The sequence below is a fragment of the Hypanus sabinus genome, chromosome 1, assembly GCF_030144855.1.
Source record: "Hypanus sabinus isolate sHypSab1 chromosome 1, sHypSab1.hap1, whole genome shotgun sequence".
Lineage (NCBI taxonomy): Eukaryota > Metazoa > Chordata > Chondrichthyes > Myliobatiformes > Dasyatidae > Hypanus > Hypanus sabinus.
This window is the reverse complement of record NC_082706.1, coordinates 191,704,499-191,726,580: the sequence shown is the minus strand read 5'-3', so window position 1 is coordinate 191,726,580 and position 22,082 is coordinate 191,704,499. Positions and strand designations below refer to the sequence as shown.

The 22,082-nt window shown below is 39.5% G+C and overlaps 1 protein-coding gene across 1 annotated transcript in view; it reads left to right on the top strand.

The window, feature by feature from the left end:
• Positions 1–20,877, top strand: part of sybu (syntabulin (syntaxin-interacting)) — a 128,897-nt gene extending 108,020 nt beyond the window's left edge. Inside the window, exons 6-8 of the mRNA XM_059983977.1 lie at positions 921–1,118; positions 8,329–8,478; positions 18,882–20,877. Coding sequence (XP_059839960.1) covers positions 921–1,118; positions 8,329–8,478; positions 18,882–20,076 — 1,543 coding nt within the window. The 3' untranslated portion in view covers positions 20,077–20,877. The remainder of the gene's footprint in view (positions 1–920; positions 1,119–8,328; positions 8,479–18,881) is intronic.
• Positions 20,878–22,082: the final 1,205 nt, after the last annotated feature.

Genomic DNA, 22,082 nt, shown 5'->3' with positions numbered 1-22,082 from the left:
CCTGCTACAGAAAAACTAATAAACTTCCAGAAAAATACAGAATCAGCAATGCTACAATTACTGGAAAATTCACTGAATCATTACATGAACAGTATACACATAGGTTTTATGAAAATACAAGCAAACATATGAAAAGTTAAACGATGGGAAAAACACCTAGCTCCTTGTCAACATAAAGACTCTTCGATTGCTTTCATAAGTTTCATAATTTTTTTCAATTGGATATAATATGTTAGCCTTTGAAGCATTTGCTTGCCACTTTATTCAGAAATGATTCCTTGGAAAATTGTCTTGTTTTGTGAAGCTTTTCCATGATATTTGCACAAAATAGATCTTGCAGGTTTTCAAATAAATGCACATGCACCTACTTATTAGGCACTGAGTTATTGCCTCCTTCTTGTCAGCTTGAACCAGTCTGGCCGTTCTCCTCTGACCTCTTATATTAAGGAAGAGTTTTCACGCACAGAACTGCTGCTCACTTGATGTTTTGGTTTTTTGTTCCGTTCTCTGTCCGTGCTAGAGACCGATGTGTGTGAAAATCCCGGGCAATCAGCAGTTTCTGAGATGCCCAAACCACCCATCAGGCACCAAAAAATAATTCCATAGTCAAAGTCAGTTAAATCCGATTTCTTCCCCATTCTTATGTTTGGTCTGAACCTCTTGACCATGTCTGTATGCTTTTAAGCATTGAGTTGATAGGCTGATTTGATAATTTATATTAATGAGTAGGTGTGAGGGTGTTACCTAATATAGTGGCCACTGAGTATGCATTCATTATTACTTTACTTTACAAATTAAAATAGACAGGGTTTATTAATGCACGTACTTTTGACAATGGAGAAATTACTTTTCGAGAGTGTATATTCCATTGTTATGCCGTGGGGGCACCATAATGACTACTTCACTTCTGTCGATGCCAGCCGAGGTGTACATGGAAGAAGCAGTGCTTCTAGTGGACACAAGCAGTCGGTGAGCCCAACGATTACTCGGGAGAAAGATCCGGTGTCAGCAGTGTATAAAAGCACAGCCAACATCCGTGATGTCTACGGAGCCTCATCGCGAAGCAGCAGCAGTAACTCAGGCTCTTACAAAGGCAGCGACAGCAGTCCGACTATCAGGTATAGTGAAGAATTGACAAAAATGCTTCCTCTCATTTGGCTGTCAGAAGTTTACAATTTATGTTCTGTGCTTGCTGTCTGCATGTTTTATAGTTGCTTTCTGCATGAGCCATTCAACTTTGAGCCCTGAATAACCAATTTTCATCTTGTGGTAACACATAAATTATGCGGTCCAGAATATTGTCGCACTATGGAATGGAGCTTGATCCTATTAACTCCACTAATAATCATCTTTGCAAATAAAGTGATGAAAATGAATCACTGCCCGTTTGATCAGCAGACACAAATGTTTTAAAATTTATATTATTCCATAAATCTCCAATGATAATTTAAACATGAAAGTTTGTGCCTCTGTATTGCAGTAAATTGTCAGTGCTGGAAAGGCTGTCTGGGTTAGGGTTATTGTGGCGTTAAAAGGGTACTTGAGCTGTAATTGGACAGTTAGTCACAAGGGACACTTATGATTTTGGATGTTGTATCTGTCATCTCCAGCAGACAGAAGGACACCAACCCTGGATTAGCCATTTTAACAAGAGGCAGATAATTGGACAGTTCACCAATGGTAACAGGAATGAAATGAAACAGAAAATGAGGTATATTAGCCCCACTATTACAGAGAACCAGGCTGGACACAGGACATCTAATATATTACTAAAATGGAACTAAGAGGGAGTAAGCAAGTGAAGAAGGATCAATTAGCAAAAGGGGACTCAAAAGTCTTCTAGAAACATGTGTCGTTAAAAAGCTGACCAAAGGAAAGGTGTGGACTAAAGGGAGACCTTCTTATTAATGTAGAGCTCATGACAAAGGCACTAATTAAATACTTCGGTCTTGCATCACTAAAGTAAGAGGAGCTGCCTTGACGCATTGCAGGAGGAGGAGGTAGGGAAATTCCATGGAATAGAGTCAGAGAGAAGTACATCACAGAATCAAGCCCTTTGGCCCATCTAGTCCATGCTGAAAAGATTTAAACTGTCTACTCCCATCAACCTGCACCAGAACCATAATCCTCCATACCTCTACCATCTATGTACCTATCCAAACATCCCTTAAACGCTGAAATCAAGCTCGCCTGCACCACTTGCACAAAATTTCACAACAAAACTATCTCTCTAATAATTCAGAATTAAAATTTAAAGACGGTAACAGATCTTTTGAATAATAAAGTATTTTGATGATGTAAACAAGTTGCTCATGAATTTCCAAAGAATTAAAGAGTATTTCTAGCAGGATCCTTCTGAATTATGCTGGGCCCATCAGTAAGCCCTGTCCAGGGGAAGAGTAATTGTGGAGTGGAGTGCTTGAGCTAAGTGATAGCAGTAGTGGCCCAAGATGTCTGTCTCATCCTGGGAAATATTCCTTTTGTTTGGGCTTTCCAAGTCTGAATAAATCGGTCAGGTGTTGCGGGCACAGGGGTTAAATAGGAGGCCACTGTCTACAATAACGTACATTCCTGCTGGGCAGCTGGATTCCCTGAAACTAATAAAATTATACTTTTCTGCTTTGATTTATATAGGGTAAGTGCAACCTTGATAGTTTTTCTTAGGATTACTGGTGTATAAAAATTAAGTTTTGCTGTTTTGAGCTGTCAAAAATGGCAGCTATATCAACAGAATGAACAGAAGGGTTGCAAACATAGAGTAATAAGACCATAAGATAGAGGAGCAGAATTACAGTGTTCGGCCCATTGAGTCTGCTCCACTATTTCATCATGGCTGATCATATTAATATAGTTCTGAAATAAAACAGTCCCCTGATCACTAAGACATTCCCATTGGGTCACATCATCAACAGAGGTCACTATAGGAGAGTTAACAGGCAAATGTAAAGCTGTGCAAAATAAAATCATTTTGCCAGAAGTTCCTGTGTGTGATTTGTGAAAGATTTTCCCTTCTTGGTCCGCCTGCCCATTATCCCTTACTTAGCTGATTCTATTTATTAGTTTCCAGCCTATCTCACCTCCTCCATCTGTTCTTAATTCCTTATATTTTTACCCACCAGCCTCCAACTCTAAACTCTCCCCTCCCCTAACTGCTTCCATCTGACCATCGTTTGCCTCCCCTCCTGGTCCTACCATTGACCAGCCCTTGTCTCACCTCCTAATACCAGCTATCTTCTCTCAACACTCTGTCCTGATATGGGGTACCAGCCCTGAAATGTCACCTATCCCTTAGCGTCAATAAATACTGCCTGAACTGATAAACTCCCATAGGTTATTGTTTGCTCCAGATTCTGGCATCTCCAGCATGCGTCTTTGAAAGATCTTTCCAATGAGTTATACTCTTATTTTAAAGTACTGAAATTAGCTTGAATTATTTTGTATTCGAACATAAATACATGTGTTTAAATAGTAATACTTCTGACATTTGACCTTGATATACAATGGTTAAGCTGAAATTCCTAATGCAAACGTAAAACAGCAAATAAGGAAAAATAAGACTTCCAGCAAATTTGATTTAATATCCTTTTTGGAGCAAAGAGCGTTACAAAATGATTATATAAGAACTGTTCAAAAGGATTAGGCTGTGCAGAAGGCTAGATACGAATTCTGCATGTCAGGAATTGAAATGCCGGTAGTCGAGATGGTCAGAGGTTATGCTTCCCTCATTATTGCATACATCTTAGGTAAAATAGGCTCAAACTCTTCATTCAATTCATCATTGACACAGGAAGAAAACTGATCATCATAGCACCTAAATGATAATTTTATCTTTGTAGTTTGTAGGTAAATGAAAAGAATAATGCTGGCGAAGATGCTTTTCCAGGATAGTGCTGTGATAAGAGTGTTGAGCGTGATCTTGGAATATTGACTAAACACTCAGAACATTAACTACTCCAACTTCACCATCTGTATGCCTTACAATTCTAGAAAAAATGGTTAAAAAAAGGTCTCAAGTAGCTATAGTTGATATAATGGTAAATTCTGGGGCAATAAAAGCAGCTGTCAAGGGTGTAGCATGAACAGAGAACAAGAAGAAAGGAAACATTTTTATAAAAAACTGATGTCATAGAACTATGAATATTTTTCTGGTTTGGAATCAACAGAAATTAAAACAATAAATATATTAGCTGGAATTGTGAATGGGAGGTACTGATTTCAGTTGAGAAATTTTCTATGGTTCTTGTGTAATTTTGATTTAAAGATTGTCAACTTAAAAAGTGCCTCATAAATCACAAATGATCAAAACTAATAGTTTCAGGGGTTTTTTTTTTCAGGATGGACAATGTGATGAATAAAAGGCTAATTAATGTCTGGAAGGATTTGCTTCAGAGATTCATTGTGGCCCTTTATGAGCCTCCTGCCCAATGCCAGTTATGGGTTTGGTTACAGTTTGATTTTAATTAAATCTGCAAGCGCAAGAAGCTGTTCTTCTTTCCATTCGCATTTACTGTAAAGTCAGCTAATCCCTGATGACTTAACTCATGATTTTGGACTGAACTGGCAACTGCTGGCTCTTTCTGTGATGTCTACTCCCCATTGTATGTTCTATATATAGTACAAAATGCTGACATCACATGACTTGCTGTGATCAACACCGTAACAACTCCTTGAATTTAAGACTGCTCAGGCGTAATTTCAATTTTGAGTGCTGTTTTTCAGACACTTTGTTCATTAATTCTAATTTATTCTTGGTTTAAATATTTCCATTACTAAGAGGGCTGCATATGCCAAGTTTACTCTGTGACAAGGAGGCAAAGTGCTTCTAATAGATCTTGCACTTTCTGAAGAGTTGTGTGGTTTTATGTGAAAGTCTTGAATGAATTTGATTCCTTTACACCAGGAGATGAAGCCACATTCATTTGGTGCAGCAGAGCTCCTGATGCTCTTCCTCTTTCCAACATTTAACTTATAATACGTGCCTGTGCTTAATCAGTTTCAATTGGGAGTGGGAGAATGCGTAGAGTATAGCACACGTTGTTGTAAGAACAAACTATGTTTGATATATCAAAGGACTTAAAACGTGGAATGCACTGTGAGCTAGATTTTAATTACTTTTAAAATAGAACTATACCATATAGCATAAATTGTTTATAAATAATTTCCACTCAAAGATGGTTTGGTGGTAGAGGCAGATATGTTAGGATATTTATAGGTAGGCAGACGGATGATAGAAAAATGGAAAGCTTTATGGGAGCAAAGGGTTAGATTGATCTTAGGGTAGGTTAAAATGTAGGCCAACGACCCTGTACTGTGCTGAAATAGTATGTTCTAATGATCATAGTTCAGTAGTAGGTACAGGAACCTAAAGACCTACACACAACCTTTTAGGAACACCATCAGGTTTCTGAATTGTCCGCGAACCTATGAAGACCACCTCACTATTTTGCTCCCTTTAGAATAGCAGAGCTATTATTCATATTTCTTATTGCAACTTTTAAAGTTTTTATGTATTGCATTGTACTGCTGTGCAAAACAACAAATTTCATGACATATATCAATGATAATAAACATTACTCTGATTCTGATGAATTAAGGACTTTAAATTTTAAAGATCACTTAAGTAACTACATTTCGAGAAAGACAACACCTCTTGATGGATTTTGAGGACTTCTAATGGATGACATATTACATTTGGAATCACATTGTAATAGTGGACAATTCATCTGTATCATCTGTTTGCTGCTGTTTATGGGTGAGCTGCTTTTGAATAGCATCCCACTTCCACTGACAGCAGCTATCTGTTCACAAGGGATATCCTGTTCATTGAGAACAATGATCTCCTCATCAGTGACATTTCTGTTTCCTCAGTGAGGACATCTAGGCTGTCCCATTAACATCCAAGCTGCTCCAGTGAAGCAGAGACTAGAAAGATCAGCCTGCATCTGCCTGGAAGCAGGAAGACTGTACATGAACTTTGTCTCTGCATCCAAAAGCTGCTACCTGTAGTATTGGCCTCTTTGATAGGGTTGTTGTTGATAGCCAGCAAAGAGACTGGAGTCATAGTCTACCAGCTCTTCACAGCCTTCTCTGAGGACTTAGAGTCATAGAAATGTACAGTGCAAAAACAGGCCACTTGGCCCATCTAGTGGGCCAAGCTATTGAACTGCCTATTCCCATTAACCTGCACTGGAACCATAGCCCTCCATACCCCTACCATCCATGCCGCTATCCAAACTTCTCTTAAACATTGAAATTGAACTCACTTACACCACTTGTGCTGGCAGCTCATTCCGCTCTGGCAACCCTCTCATGGTCCCCTTAAACTTTACACCTTTCAGACTTAGCACATGACCTGTCATTGTAGTCCCACCCATCTTCAGTGGGAAAACACAGCTGAACAGGCAGCATCTATGGAAAAGAGTACAGTCAACATTTCTGGCCGAGACCCTTCCTGGCCTGCTAAGTTCATCCAGCAGTCTGTGTGTGTGTTGCTTGGATTTCTAGCATCTGCGGATTTTTTTTCTTCTTGGTAGTAAACCCTGTCTATACACCCCATAATTTTGTATACATCTGTCAAATCTTCTACATTCCAAGGAGTAAAGTCCTAACCTATTTAACTTTACTGATCACACTGTTTCTTGGGATGGTTTGGAACTTGAGGCCTCCACTGCCTGTTAGTCATGTCCTTCTGAGAACCTTGCACATCCTATTTTAATAATTTTCTGACAGTAAGCTGTGGTAGTGTTTTTATAAATGTATTTTCATTGCAATTTTATGACTTTTTCTGTTGATGTCCCAATTTAATGTAGTGTGAAACACAAAGATGGTTGGGCATAATGTGAAAAAAGGATGGAATCTAATTTCTGTGCTGGTGTGCTGGTCTAAGGAATTGAAAGGAACACTCGGGAATGCTGCTATGCCAACCTGTTTCTATGATTCCATCTCTTGGAGAATTATTTTCCCCCTGAGCAACAATGCATCCTCAGCTATACCGCAAGGGATGTCTGGTGAAGCTATGCACTTAACTTACAGAAGCTCTGATGTGAGAAACTTTACAGTCACATTCCTAACATCACAGTGAAAGAGTTAGGTCTTGAAGAAGGGGAGAGAGGTGGGGAAGAAAAGACTGAAGGCCTGTGGAGATCTTCCAAAAGACCTGAGTTGAGGGTGAGCAAAGACGTTGAGAAAATTGCACTGTGTAGAAGGAAACAAAACTAGAGTAACCCAAGGTCAGGGAAGGATTTCAAATCTGAGCACTTTGTGCTGGAAACAAAAGTACACAGGTAGGTGAGAGCTGGCATGGGTTACAACACAAGCAACTGCATTCTCGGTGAGCAAAACCATTGAAGAATGGAAGAAAAAGAATGAGTATAATATTCTTTTCTGATACAGCTCTGTGGTTGCAGATGTTACTGATTAAGATCTATGGACTTTTTCTTCCCCATTTTCTTCATTCCAGACAGTATTGATCGATCAAGCAGCAAAGAGAAAAAGTCTTCATTGAAGAATGCCTGACCTCTGTCCTCAATACTAAATAGTAATTTTTTATCACCATTATCAAAAAGGCTTTCTGTCAGTGTGCATATAAAGATTAAGTGCTTTTTGTTGATTATATGATGTACATTTATAGATTGATACAAAAAGGTACAAATAAATTGAAGGAATCCCGAATAAAGTAATGCAAAATGAGGAACAATTAATCTGTACCATCCTGAGTCACTTAAGATTTATCTTTCAACATTACTTATCTGGAATTGTTTACTTATTTGCTGGATCAAAACATTTATGTGGTTATGACAGAAATTATGACTTGTATCGTTTTTAAATGTGTAAAATTGCTTTGCATAGAGACTTCCTTGCAGTCATTTTATTCTCTTTTTTCCCCCTTTTCTCTCTTTCCACTGTCAATTTCAGAGGAAATTGCTCAAGATAAATAGTAAGTGAACTTCTGGGTGAATAAAGCCTCAAATGGGAAATTTTGCCTGCAATAACCCCAATTGGCCCAGACGGAATACCAACCTTAACCATGTGAACATATATTGTTAAACATGTAACAGGATTGGAGATTAACAAACTACTCCTAATTACTGTAAATTACAAGCTCCAAATTTTACCAGAAGATTTACTTTCGTGTCACTGACGATCCCACAGATTATAAAAATGGACATGAAAAAGGGAATATAAGGACTCTTTGCAATTAGTAATTAGTTTTCTTTAATTCGCTGACAGTGAGAGTTCCTCTTTTGAATCCCTCAGTTCTTCTGTTCAGCTGAGCTTCAATAACTCATTCTCTTCTTTCCTTTTACTCTCATTATCTGCATTTTCCAGGCGGTCTGGTAAATACACCTCTTGCAGTGATAATCATGGCATTAAGCCCCCAAATCCGGAGCAGTACCTGACCCCCCTGCAACAAAAGGAGGTCACCATTAGACATCTGAGGACAAAACTAAAGGATTCTGAAAGCACCCTTCAAGAGAGGTGGTAATTATTTTAATTCTAACAACTAAAAAGTTGTTTACATCCAATTTAAATCTTGCTGACAGATTTGCATATCCTTTAAAGTATGAGTAAATTTTAAAGTATATGGTGAGCTTAAGGTGCGAGAAGTATGGTACTTGAAATGAACAGTAGATTCTGGGGGTATGCTGTGGTTGTTGTCGGCTTTCAAGCTTCTGTTAACCCTATTGTGGCCAAATGTAAAAAGAAAGCATAGTAAATAATGTTAAAAAAAATCTAGAAAGGAATAGCATAGCTCCCAGGTTGGTCAAACTGGCTCGTGCACACAAGAGTTTAGGTGTTGGTGTTTCAAATTGTATAAAAGAATAAAAATTCTTATTTAAAGTTTATGTTCAGAATTTAAAATACTTCAATGTTGCATCAATAAATATAATTTTATTGGGAAATCTGGTGATGACACGCATTAATCAAACTACTATGAATTTATTATCTGAACAGTGACAAAATACCTATCATTTGCCTTTCAGTGAAGAAAGCTCATATTCAATCAAGTATTAAATGACTTACTCTTTTATTTTGAGTCTTTGACTCAACATTTTATAAAGGAGTGCAGAGTATTTGGGACTAAGGTGTACACAAAGGACAAAACTAACATGAAGATTGGGCAAGGTCAGTTATATATCCCAAAATCATTTGGCACTCCTTCATAAAATGTTTTTCTTTTCAATTTTTTTTTGCTATTAAAATGGATGTCTTCAGATTTCTCCATATTGTTTCGATCTGGCATATTCTGTCTCCTTCACTTTACTGTCTTCTTAACTGTCACTTAACCCTTTGTAACCTTCTGCATCTCTCTTCAAGATCAGCATCATTAGAAAATTTGAATATATTATCTAAGCCATTAATATTAGGTTATAAATTTTGAGGCCCACAACGTTGATCCTTGAAATACTCCACTTGTTACAGATTTGCCACAAAACTTAATACCTTTTATTTTCAGACTATTAAACAAGTTGATCTATACTAACCTTAAGGACCCAGACCTAATGTTGGCACTTTATAAAATTAGGTTGGTTACTTGAGGCATTGGGAAGGAAGGGTGAGTTTGGTCAGTTGAGTGCATAAGCCATGTCAATTCTATGAAAAACTGTATGTATATATATTTAATAGATTCATAAGTGGTTTTCTGCTACTGTTTTAAAGTTTGGTTTCTGGTAATAGAAACTGTCCCTTTTTCAGTTAATTACTCAATTCCATACTTTAAAAGTTATAAATTATTTAAATATAGTCTCTAGTTGGCATCTATGTTTAACTCCAGTGGAGAAACATCCTTTTTATGTTTTCTTCACTATGGACTGATTATTTAAAATACTGTAGAGCAATATATATTTATGATTGCAACAGTTAGTTAAGAAACGGGGTCTAGAACTCAACATTTTCTACTCTTGTTAATTACCATATGCTCACTCTCTATTACTGACTATCCCATCTGCAATTCTTCTGTCATTCTTCATCTACAAAGACCTATATCCATTTAACCCTTCCTGCAGCATATTTCCAGGTTCTGAATAAGTGTCTCAGCCTAAAATGTTGACTGTTTACTCTTTTTCATAGATGCTGCCCAGCCTGATAAGCTCCTCCAGCATTTTATGTCTTTTCCCTAATTCCAGGCCACCCAGCCTCAAACACCATTGTCTCAGAGTCTCTAATTAACTCATCCCAAATGTCTGGTGTCTCCAACCTTGTCTTACATGAAACACATCCACTACCAAGGCCATTGCATTCCCACCTCATCATCTTGGCCTTTCCAGTCCTGCTCTGACTAAGGATTCCAACAAAGATCCCAACATAACATCCCAGCAATGTTGTAACCCAAAACTTCTCCACTCCATCATTGTCCACTTCCTTGTATCCCACATTTTGGAAAATCTCATTATTTGAGGATTCCCAAGTGACCTACCAACATTAAGGCCCTACCATCCTTTTACATCAACACTGTTCGATTTCCACAGATCGTCATAGCTTACAGATAACAGATCACCTTTTTTGAAAAGCACATAGTCTAAAATAGAACACATTTCCTGTCAATCATGCATTTTATTCCTGTTCAGTTTCTTCTGAATGTAGAACATTTTTTGTTTGAAAAGATTAAATTAATTCATTGACTATATTAATCAGGTTAACGTAACGTAATTTGCTTTTATAGTGCCTGTATATTTTTGAAACAGTAAAAGACATTTTGCAGATGTCTTTGCAAACTTTTTCAGGTTGCTAGATGGATACAAGTGGCGTGCAATCCCATAGTATTCTGCTGGTGAGATGTTGTGGCAACCAGATATGCCGAGAACATACACAGGAGGCCACCCGCTTTATGGAGTACAGCATGGCCTTCTTTCTCTGTCCTGTAACAGATCTGATGTTGCTGTTCTTGCACCTCCTTTGCACCTTCCTCTGCTTCTGCTGAACCATCTCTTCTGTCGACGAGCTTGTGCTAGATGCAGCAATATAACAGCATGTAAAATCCCTGGATATTGGGTTATGGCCTCAAGGAAGCTTCACTGTCGCTCTACCACATCATGAACAATGAGGGAATAGAAGTGAGGTTCAAGGACTATAGGTTTCGATGGGAGATTCGAGGCATTATTTATTTACTTTTAATTGCTAGATACAGTTAACCCTAACCTAATCACAGGGCAATTTACAATGACCAATTAGCCTACTAACCAGCAACAAGATAAATTCCACAGATGCTGGAAGTCCAAGCAACACACGCAAAATGCTGGAGGAACTCAGTAGGCCAGGCAGCATCTATGGAAAAGAGTGCAGTTGACATTTCCGGCCAAGACCCTTCAGCAGGACTGGATAAAAGAAGAGGAACCTGCTAATCAGTACGTCTTTGGACTGTGGGAGGAAACTGGAGCACCTGGTGAAAACCCACGGATATTATGTCGGTCATGTATCAGGACTGAGGCTTAGGGAAGTCTTCTGCCAGGGCAAATGCATGCACCCCTCTATCTCATCTTCTCTACGGAAGGAAAAATAGGCAGCTTTTCTTCCTATCTGAAGAGAGCCTTGGAGACTTTGCTGCAGCTGTGTTGAGCAGCAAGCTGCAAGATACGGCAGAGATCAGCCAGGAATGATCAAAAGCCAAGAAGCCAGTTTTGACAATGACTTAGACGAAGCGGCAGATGCGGTGGCATAGAAAAAGTTAGTGAATCTATGAAGTGACAGCTGAGGTAAACATCATCCTCTGGAGGTTTTGCTGCTCAGGGTGATTGAGGCTGCAGCGTGGGTCCCTGTAGGTGCTTTTGCAGATATAGTCTGTGAGCATGAGCGTTTCTGTATTGTGTCACTTGAATTCCCTGAACCGTGTGTGACATAGCAATGTCTTTTTGTAGAGAAACTATCTGACAAAATCAGTGTGAGTGCCAGGCTAGTATCCATGGTAACAGGCACAAAATGCTGGAGAAACTCAGCAGGCCAGGCAGCATCTGTGAATAAGAGTAAACAGCCGATGTTTCAGACAAAGACCCATTGCCGAAGGGTCTCAGCCTGAAATGTCGACTGTTTGCTCATTTCCATAGATGCTGCCTGGCCTGCTGAGTTCCTCCAGCATTTTATGTGTGTTGCTTGCATTTCCAGCATCTGTAGATTTTCGCTCGATTGTGACAGCACCCATAGTAATTATGTTTATTCAAATGGTTGATAGCTTAGGAGTCCGTGTGGTCAATAGGAGAAGAACTAATGACATCGGGTCTTCATTCTCCAGTGCTGGGCAGCAGACCACAGCAGCTTTATGTGGCTTGGGTCTTATGCCTGAGCGGAATTGTGACAGTGACCAACAACTATAGTGGTTATGACTTTGAAAAGGTGCCACTTATACAGTGATATACAGATGTGGATCTGTTACCACCTGCACAAGTGAATGGCACAAAATGACATTGTAATTATGGCTGCTGTACAGCTCTGGAATACACTGTTTCCTTCTCATAACAGTGAAAATAATGGTACTGCACAATTGAATTTCTCCATATGTTTTTACTTCCTGCCCCTTACCAGAATTTTTAAGATGCAGTGGTTGTTTTTTAACCGACTTGACTGACATAAGGACATACAAAATAGGAGCAGGAGTCGGCCATCTGGCCCGTCGAGCCTATTCCACCATTCAATATGATCATAGCTGATCTGGCCATGAACTCATCTCCACCTACCTGCCTTTCCCCCATAACCCTAAATTCCCCTACAATGCAAAAATCTATCCAACCTTCTCTTAAATATATTCACTGAAATAGCCTCCACTGCTTCATTGGGCAGAGAATTCCACAGATTCACCACTCTCTGGGAAAAGCAGCTCCTCCTCATCTCCGTCCTAAACTTCAGTTGGCAACCTAGTGACTAACTTTCAAAGTCTCATCATCTCATGTTCTTGATTTTTATTATTTAAATATTTATTATTATTATTATTTATTCTTTCTTTTAGTATTTGCACAGTTTATTGTCTTTTGCACACTGGTTGGACACCCAGTTGATGCAGATTTACATTGATTCTATTGTGGTTATATGTCCATAAGAAAATGAAACTGAGAGTTGTATATGGTGACATACTCTGATAATAAATTTACTTTATGCTGCTTTCCTCTGCCTACAAGCAAAATGATTACATTTTGCAGAGTTCTGCCGGACCCCCAGGCTTCCAGACAAAGCCCACCTGACCCATACCCAGATTAATACTGATTTTGCAGGTTTACAAATCAAGTTCTCTGTGTTACCAAAATGCTCTGCGTGACCAAAGATGGAGCAACTGCAGTGAGTTTAAGTTGAGACCGGGTCTGCTCATTTTCAAAGATAGTTTGGCAAAGTAGTTGCCTAAGACATAGTCTTTCTGCCTTTTTTTTTACAATTTTGTTTTCTCCATTTAGTCCTGCATCATCACTAATGAAAGATTCTGAGTCCTGGCAGCAAGCTCTTGTATGGCTGTGTTACTTTTTTAGTTAAACATTGCTCTTTATTTTTGCTTCGCCTGGCAAACCTGTCCTTTTCTATCATTTCACTTCCATCTTTTCCCCTAAACAAATGGTTGATTTTGTGTTTTTGGCTGCATTTAGCGATGTTGCATTCAGAGAGAAAATTTGAGTTTTTAAAGTAAGTCTTGCCAGGTTCTTTGATGACTTTGTCTTCCCGCGGGTGTTGCAGCTTGTAGGAGTTGAAGGTGTGGCAAGGCATGAATTTTTGCAACTCTGTCAATCACAAAGGGGGGTATCAATAGGCTAAATGCAAGGAAGCTTTTTCCACTGAATGTGGGTAGGATTACAACTAGAGGTCATGGGTTAAGGGTGAAAGGTGAAAAGTTTAAGGGGAACATGAGGGGAAACATCTTTACTCAGAGGGTTGTGAAAGTGTGGAATGAGGGGCTAGCAGATGTGGTGGATGCAAGTCCAATTTCAATGTTTAAGGCAAGGCAAGTTTATTTGTACAGGACTTTCCAAACACAAAGTAGTTCAAAGTGCTTTACATAGAACAAGATAGAAAAATCAAACATCAAATTTCAGACAATATACAGAGAATAAAATCACACATAAAAATAAACAAAATAAAAGTTACAAATGTGGGAGATTCTAATTAAAAACCTGTTTCTATGCTGTATTTTTCAATCATTCTATGACTCTAGAGCATGAGAAGTAAGTGCAAGAGTAGGCTGTATGGCCCTTAGAGACTGCCCTGCCTTTAAATAACTTTGTGCTTGATCTGATCTGATCAATTATCCTTACAAGACCATCGCTTTGTCCCAGGAATTAATCTAGTGAACCTACAAACTACTTACAGTGCAAATGTAAACCTCTGTAAATAAGTAACTTTCCATTTACCTTTCTAATCACTTGCTGTGCCGACATGTGAACTTCTTGTGGTTCAAGAACAACACCTGGGTCTCCCTGTACGTCAGCATTATGTACTCCCCATTTCTGCTTTCCTATTGTTCTTAAGGTATTTAACCTTAAATTTCCCTTGATTACTTTTCAAGTGCCATATTTTCATCTACTTCCTTATGTATATTCCTTTGTAGGCTCTTTGTAGCTTTTTACAAAACTTGCCTTTACACTTATGACAGTAATTGTTAGTAAATCTGCCTACTAAGTAGATGGAGGGGACCAAGGAAGACAGTAATATTGACTGAACTGACCCTGTTGCATCACACAAGTTATAACTTGAGCAAGCAATTAAGTTCCCTGTCTTTGAAACCTTGAAGCAAGTGATCATGGCAGAACTGAAAATTCCTTGCGGAGACCAGATTGAGAAGGAGTTTGAGAGTAAGGAAGAGAAATACCAGGAGCTGGTGGAGCAGTGCTGGACACGGATGGAGGACACAGTACAAGTCTGTGGAGGTTTCTCTGGCTGCTTGCTGTGCAGAACCTACTCTCTCTTTGGCATTTTGGACACTGCAAGGAAAAGAGCCATCTGTCCGTCTCGGAGGCTGCCGAGTGAGCCTCCGGATGGCTATGGACCGAAAGCTATAACCCATGGACCAGTGCTGCTGGGACACAAGCTAGGGCTTGATCACCCCTGGGCAGGAGTGTCTGGTGTTGAGAGTCCTGAAACAGCTGATGACCCCAGGTTACATCACTGATCATGTGTCCTCACGCATCCTAGAAAGTTTCTGATTATCAGAGAGTCATAGAAATGTAGCGCAGGCCCTTCGGCCCATCTAGTCCTTGTCGAAACTGCTTACTCCCATTGACCTGCCCCAGGACCCTAGACCTCCATGCCCTTACCATCCATGTACCTATCCAAGCTTTGCTTAAACGTTGAAACGGTGTTCATGTGCGCTACTTGTGCTGGCAGCTCGTATCATGCCAATGTGACAGTGATCCATAGATAAACACATGTCTATTACACCAAATCCACAAGCTTATGCGCAGAAATACTTTATGTGGCATCTTACCAAAAAACTTTTGGGAATTCCAAATACTTTATGTCTTCAGTATCCTTTTTCTACCTTGTCTGTTGCATCCTCAACAAATTTCAATAAATTTGTAAAATATGATTCCTTACATAAAACCGCATTGGCTCTGTGAAAAGTCTAATAGTTTGTAAATACCCAATTACAGGTTCCTAAAATAAATTATTTCCCTGCATTTTCCAGAGCTGGAGGTTCTGGTGTTTTGTCTTTTTTGATTTGGAACCTTTTCTTCGTGGTTTCCATTGGGTCCTTTCCAGAATCAAGGGAATTTTGAAAGATTATAATCAACACCTAAAGGGCGTGTGCTTATACACCCACTGCACATGAACTTCAAGTTCATGTCAATTTTCTTTTGATTCTGGTTTCGAAATGAGCCTGCCCACACTCATTATTTTTCTCCATTCTTTCTGTCTGTAGAAAGAGCAGTACACATCGGTTGAAAACAGTAAAGAGAAAATAGTATTGAGAGGAAATTCTGTTTATTATGTATTAGGGGTTTCATTAAATATATAATGAGTTATCTTTCTTTAATAGGGATGTATAGTGCCAGGTCTTCATTTGGTAAGAGGTATGTTAGAATGCTGAGCAACACATGAACAGAGCTGGAGAAACTCCACAGGTCAGCCAGTGTCTATGGAAATAAATAAACAGCTGACATTTCAGGCTGTGACCATACATCAGGACTGGTGAAGCCCAAGTTGTTGACTGGTTATTCATTTCCATGGATGCTACCTGAGCTCCGGCATTTTGTGTACATTGCTCTGGATATCCAGCACCTGCGTAATCTCTTGTGTTTGTTAGAATGATAGTGTGTTTATGGGAAATAGACCTTGCACCAGAAAGTCCATCAGCTCACACTGCCTAGTACCACTTGCCCAGATCAGATGATATTCTGCACTTGCTTTCTTCCTGGATTTTATTCTGGCTTATTTGCAAGTTGATGAACAATGGAAGATGCTGCAAGCAAAGTGTGTGAAATCTCGGAATAAGAAGACTTACATTGATTTTGGTAGCCTCTTAGATCTTTCAGAATGACTGATGTCAATGACCAGTGTGAGAATGGTTTTGGTGCCTGTTTGACTCCAGCTCCACCTTACCAGTTAAGACAAAATGAAGATTGCTTGTTCGTTGTTGAATCCTGCTGTGGAGAGTATCAATCTGAAAGCAGTTGATAGCTATATAAAAATCCAAGCAATGCACACAAAATGCGAGAGAAACTCAGCAGGCCAGTCAGCATCTAAGGAAAAGAGTCAACATTTTGGACTGAGACCTTTCATCGGGATATTTTGTGTGTGCTGCTTTGATTTCCAGCATCTGCAGATTTTCTCTTGTGCGTGTAGCTTTAAACATCTTTATTAATAACTAAAATCACAACAGTGTGCCTGAAATCTTTGCTTTGGTTGTGGTCACCTAATTTTAACAACACACACAAAATGCTGGTGGAACACAGCAGGCCAGGCAGCATCTATAGGGAGAAGTACAGTCGACGTTTCGGGCTGAGACCCTTCGTCAGGACACACGAAGGGTCTCGGCCCGAAACGTCGACAGTGCTTCTTCCTGTAGATGCTGCCTGGCCTGCTGCATTCCGCCAGCATTTTGTGTGTGCTGCTTGAATTTCCAGCATCTGCAGATTTCCTCGTGTTTACCTAATTTTGACAAAGGTGTTGTTCATGCACCTACACAAAAGTCCTGAGCAACACACAAAATCCTGGAGGAGCTTAGCAAATCAGGCAGCATCTACCTGATGAAGTGTCTCAGCCTAAAACATTGACTGTCTGTTCCCCTCCGTAAGTGCTGCCTGATCTTCTGAGTTCCTCCAACATTCCATGTCTGCAGAGATTCTCCAGAATCTCTTGAGTCCATAAAAATCCCGAACTATACATCTTCCAGGATAGCATTTTCAGCTTTTATCATCACAGTCCATGTAAATCTTTTCCTGTGATTCAGAAGTGAGGACAGAGGGCATTTTGGACATTGGACTGATGTTCCTTCTTCTTCGTAAGCCCATCACCCCTAGGCTGCCAACAGCAGCTCGCCAGGCTCCTCTGTCCTGGGCCAGTCAAGGTCGTTGGAGCTTCTATAGCTCTGGGTTTTTACAGGATGGGCCTATGCCCAACCTGTCTCCTTTCACAGCCGGGCTTGAGACCATCCATGACGGGGTTGGACGGATTTTCGTTTCTCAGTTATGTGGATCATTGGATGCAACTCTCAGTGCAATGTGCAGAGACATTGAACTCCCCCATTATGTCACATTACATTCTGCCCTCATCACTAAGGAAGAGTTAGCGCTTATCCATGATACAATATAGCATCAATGATCTTGGCAGGCAAAACATTGAAAGCATAAGAATCAATTGCACATTGATTACATTGCACAGCACTTCAATTACTGCTTGTGATACTAGCAGTTGAAATCAATCTGCTGTTTCGGCAGAAGCGCCTATCCATTCGCAATAACTTCATTAATACCCACAAGAGGAATGCCAAAATTGTTGCATGCTTGTATTGGCAGTAATATTCACTGGGCTGGAATATTGGGAAAACCAGTCCTTAAGTGGAGTATTGTGTGCACCAGTTTAAGTCTATATCCAAAAAAAAATTAATAACCTTAAAATGATTTGTTAGAAAAATCAAAACAGAATTAATATCAGAACTTCAGACCCATGATGCTGGCTACAGTAGCAATTTGAAATTAGAACAAATGAAGAGTTACTTAATTCTGCAAGCTTGCTTTGCTCTTCACTGGAACTATAACAAATCTCTGTGACCTGGCTCCAAATTCTTACTTCGGTCTTTAGGGAGGGAGGTTAGAAAGCCAGCTTTTGGTCCATTGACTTCTTGGGATGTGCAGTATATATTTGTAGATAATGTAACCTGCAGGTAAAATAAACGTATAGTATGCACAAAATTTTAAAACCTATGAACCTGTGAAATTTCAATCAGCTGAAGTTTTTCTACAAAATCTGAGGAGAAGATGGTTTTAATGTAGGCTTGAATATTGTACTGTGCAATTGATCATAGATGTAGAAGAATGCTACACTTCAGTCTTAGATCATTTAAATAATTCAAGCAAAGCTTTCACTGGATCTCGGCATGTGTGATAATAAAAAACAATTATTTTTTTATTTAAAGCTCTATGTTCAAGTTTCAAAAATAATAATCAAAATGAGTTCAACTACAGCTCAACACCACCTTACACAAAAATCAGAGCACAGTATTTCATTATGGTGCAGTGAGAAGATTTGCTGCTACTAACTAAATTAAATTAATTTTAAAATGTTTTTATGTAAATTACTCACATTTTAATTACCCTATTCATCAGCTGACTTTTCACAATTTCAGAGCTCCAAAGAAACAAACCACAGACAATCCGAATTTCCAAGTTGTCTGAACCTGCCTGTGTTACTTTGAAAATGCACCCATTCCAAATGGTACTCATGTTCATCCTTGTCTTTTTTTTGTCAAACAGGGAATCTGAAGTTGCTGATCTCAAGTCCCAGCTTGCCCGCATGCGGGAGGACTGGATCGAAGAGGAATGTCACCGAGTTGAAGCTCAACTGGCACTAAAGGAAGCTCGCAAGGAGATTAAACAGCTCCGTGAGGTGATTGACACCATGAAGAACAGTTTGGTCGAGAAGGATAAGGGGGTTCAAAAATATTTTGTTGATATTAATATCCAAAACAAAAAACTGGAGTCTTTGCTGCAGAGCATGGAGTTGGCCCAGAATGGTGCTTCGAGGGATGATTCATCGTTGGACTGCATGTGCTCTTCACCGGTGAAATCATTGGCTCGCAGTGCAACCTACACAAAAATGGCCGAAGCCATGGATGTTGGAGACCAGGCTGTTGAGGAGATGGCTGATAGCGGCCTGCTTGCCAACGACGATATGGCAAGCAGGACCGATCTCTTTGACCAGTTACTGAGGTCAAAACCCACTGATGGTTGCTCTGGAGATGGCAGTTGGACACATGCCAATGAAATGCAGTCAATTCTTAGCAACAGTGCAGCTTTTGATGTGTCTGCTCCCAATATTATCTTTATGACAAATGACAATAGGCTAGTCAGGGAACAAGCTATCCAGACTGACGTAGTGCCATATAGTCCAGATGTACAAAGCCTCATTCTACATATTCTAAAATCACAACATAACACCCCAATCAGCCCCATATCTTCAACCTGGGTGTCAGATCTTGGCCAGGAAGTATGCCCATCGGAGTTTGAAACAAAAGCTACTGATACTTTGATGGATTTAACCCCAAACAATCCCAATACTACAATTCTAGTGTCTAAGTTAGAATCTGTGAACCACTTCAAGAGCCCTCAGGCACACATCTGCAACGAACAAACACAGTACCAACCCAGTGTCAGCGGTATGACAGAGCCCACATTCACATCCGCCTTTGACCAGACCGATAACAATGAATTAAGTGTCTCAGAGGAACAGCCGGTGCGTCAGAGAAGTTACTGGAGCAAGCATTTTATTGTTGACTTGTTGGCAGTGGCTGTCCCTGTAGTGCCTACCTTGGTGTGGATTTTCTCCACGCGCAGAGGGGGCTCAGGGGCACTGTACAATATCGGGGTTCTGCTGCGCGGGTGCTGTCTAGTGGCCTTGCACTCACTGCGCACGCAGCACACGCAGCTGTCCCCCACTTTCAAAAAATGAACCCACTAATTGCACTTAACGTTTTTAGTTTAGGACACTTGAAAACAAAAATACTGGAATTAGCTTACTGAGTTGTGCTTGTGTGTGGCTAGATGTGTTTCATCACATCAGTGAGATTTAATTTGCACTGCTGATAAGTATAGATTATTGACTTAAGGCGATTCGAGTTTACAGTGTGGCAAGTGGCTTATGAAGAATGGTTAATTTATCATTGTGAATGCGTCCCTTGAATGAAGGAGCAAAAGACATTGAAGTGGCCAAAGTTGAACCTCTGCTGAGCAATATAGCAAATTACTTTGTAGAGGTCATGTTTCATAAAAAACATGAGAAAGTGGAGTATTAAACGTACGAGCTGGAATTCAATTTATAACATTACTAAAGTACTATTTTAAACACCGGTTATTTCTTAATAGTGAAAGCTGCTTTTAAGGTTCATCCCTTCTAAGGCAGCTGGTTCCAGAATCTGCTCAAACATTGGTTCAGCTGTATATATCGTTGCTGTTTTAGGAGCTGCAGTTTAGTGGCTATGCTGTATTTTTATGTTGATAATAATATGGAGTGCAACCAAAGCTTCTTGGCCTTCTGTCAGTGTGTTCTGAACCCCTGTAACTGTTGTGTTGCATCAAGGCAAGTATCAACTAGTTGAAGCAGTTTATGTGACAGTGACCTGTTCTGAGTGTGGCTACGTACAGTCCATGGACCTGCTTTAAAAAGTAGTGAGCAGAATGCCTCTCTGTACTTGCTATTTACAAAATAGCATTCTTTATTTTGTATGTGTTGTTTTCGAGCCATGTGCAATATTGCGGAATAACTTTTCTTTATTGTATTTAAGATGTTTCTATATTAAAGGTTATAAATTTATTAAATTAACGCATGCCAAAAAGTCACCTGAACTTTTTGTCTCTTTTGTCTCCTCTAAAGCTCCAAATACAGTTCTTAAAACCAGCTTTGCCTAATTGGTATCCTTGTTAATATCAGAATTCAGTGTCCATATCAAATGCTTATGGTTACAAATAATAACTTACAATATATTTACAAATAATAACTTGTACTCTGCTACATAATTCATCTCAATCTCAAGCACTGATGAGGACTTTCACTTTTTGCAACAGCTCCACAGTCTCACCGTGGCCATTCAAAGGTATTTAAGTTTGTTTAACAATTAGCATAAATTCATGGCTCTAAGTATTAATAAATTATTAAGATTATTATTACCGTATTCCAAAATGTGGATAGCTTGTAAGATTTTGGAATTAATACTTAAGGGTTTCATTGTTAATTTCAAACTATATATTGCAGTATGTTTTTATACATTATTAATATTCAACAAGCTGTTCTGGCCCAACGAGTCCATTCCACCCCACAGCGCCCATGTGACTAATTACCCTGGCAACTTGTACATCTTTGCAATGTGTGAGAAAAGCAATGTAGTCACGGGGAGAATGCACAAACTCCTTACAGACAGGGATGGGAATCGAACCCAGGTCACTGGAGCTTCCATGCCACTCCACTTCAATGGTCTTTAAACTGTCCAAGTTCTTTCTCCTACCTCAGGTTACAGGTTCCAACCTCATTCCAGACACAAGAGCATAATCTAGGTTAACATTTTGGTCAGTCAGTACGAGGAGGGTTCTGCGCAATGAAGGTGATCTCCTTTGGATGAGATTTTAGGTTGAAGCCTTGACTTCCACCTGGATAGCCATTAACGATCCAATGGTTCTAGTTTTGAAGAACAGCAAGGGTGCTGCTGCTCATTTCTTATCCAGTAATAATTCCTTAATAAAAATAAATTAATTGATTGCATTGTATGAACACAAGAAAATCTGCAGATGCTGGAAATCCAGAGCAACACACACAAAATGCTGAAATAACTCAGCAGGTCAGACAGCATCAATGGAAATGAGTAGATTGTCAACATTTCATGCCAAGATCCTTCTTCAGGGCATAGTAGCAAAGTTGACTGTGAATGCGAATACTAATGTTTAAAATCAATAAGTAGAGTTCAG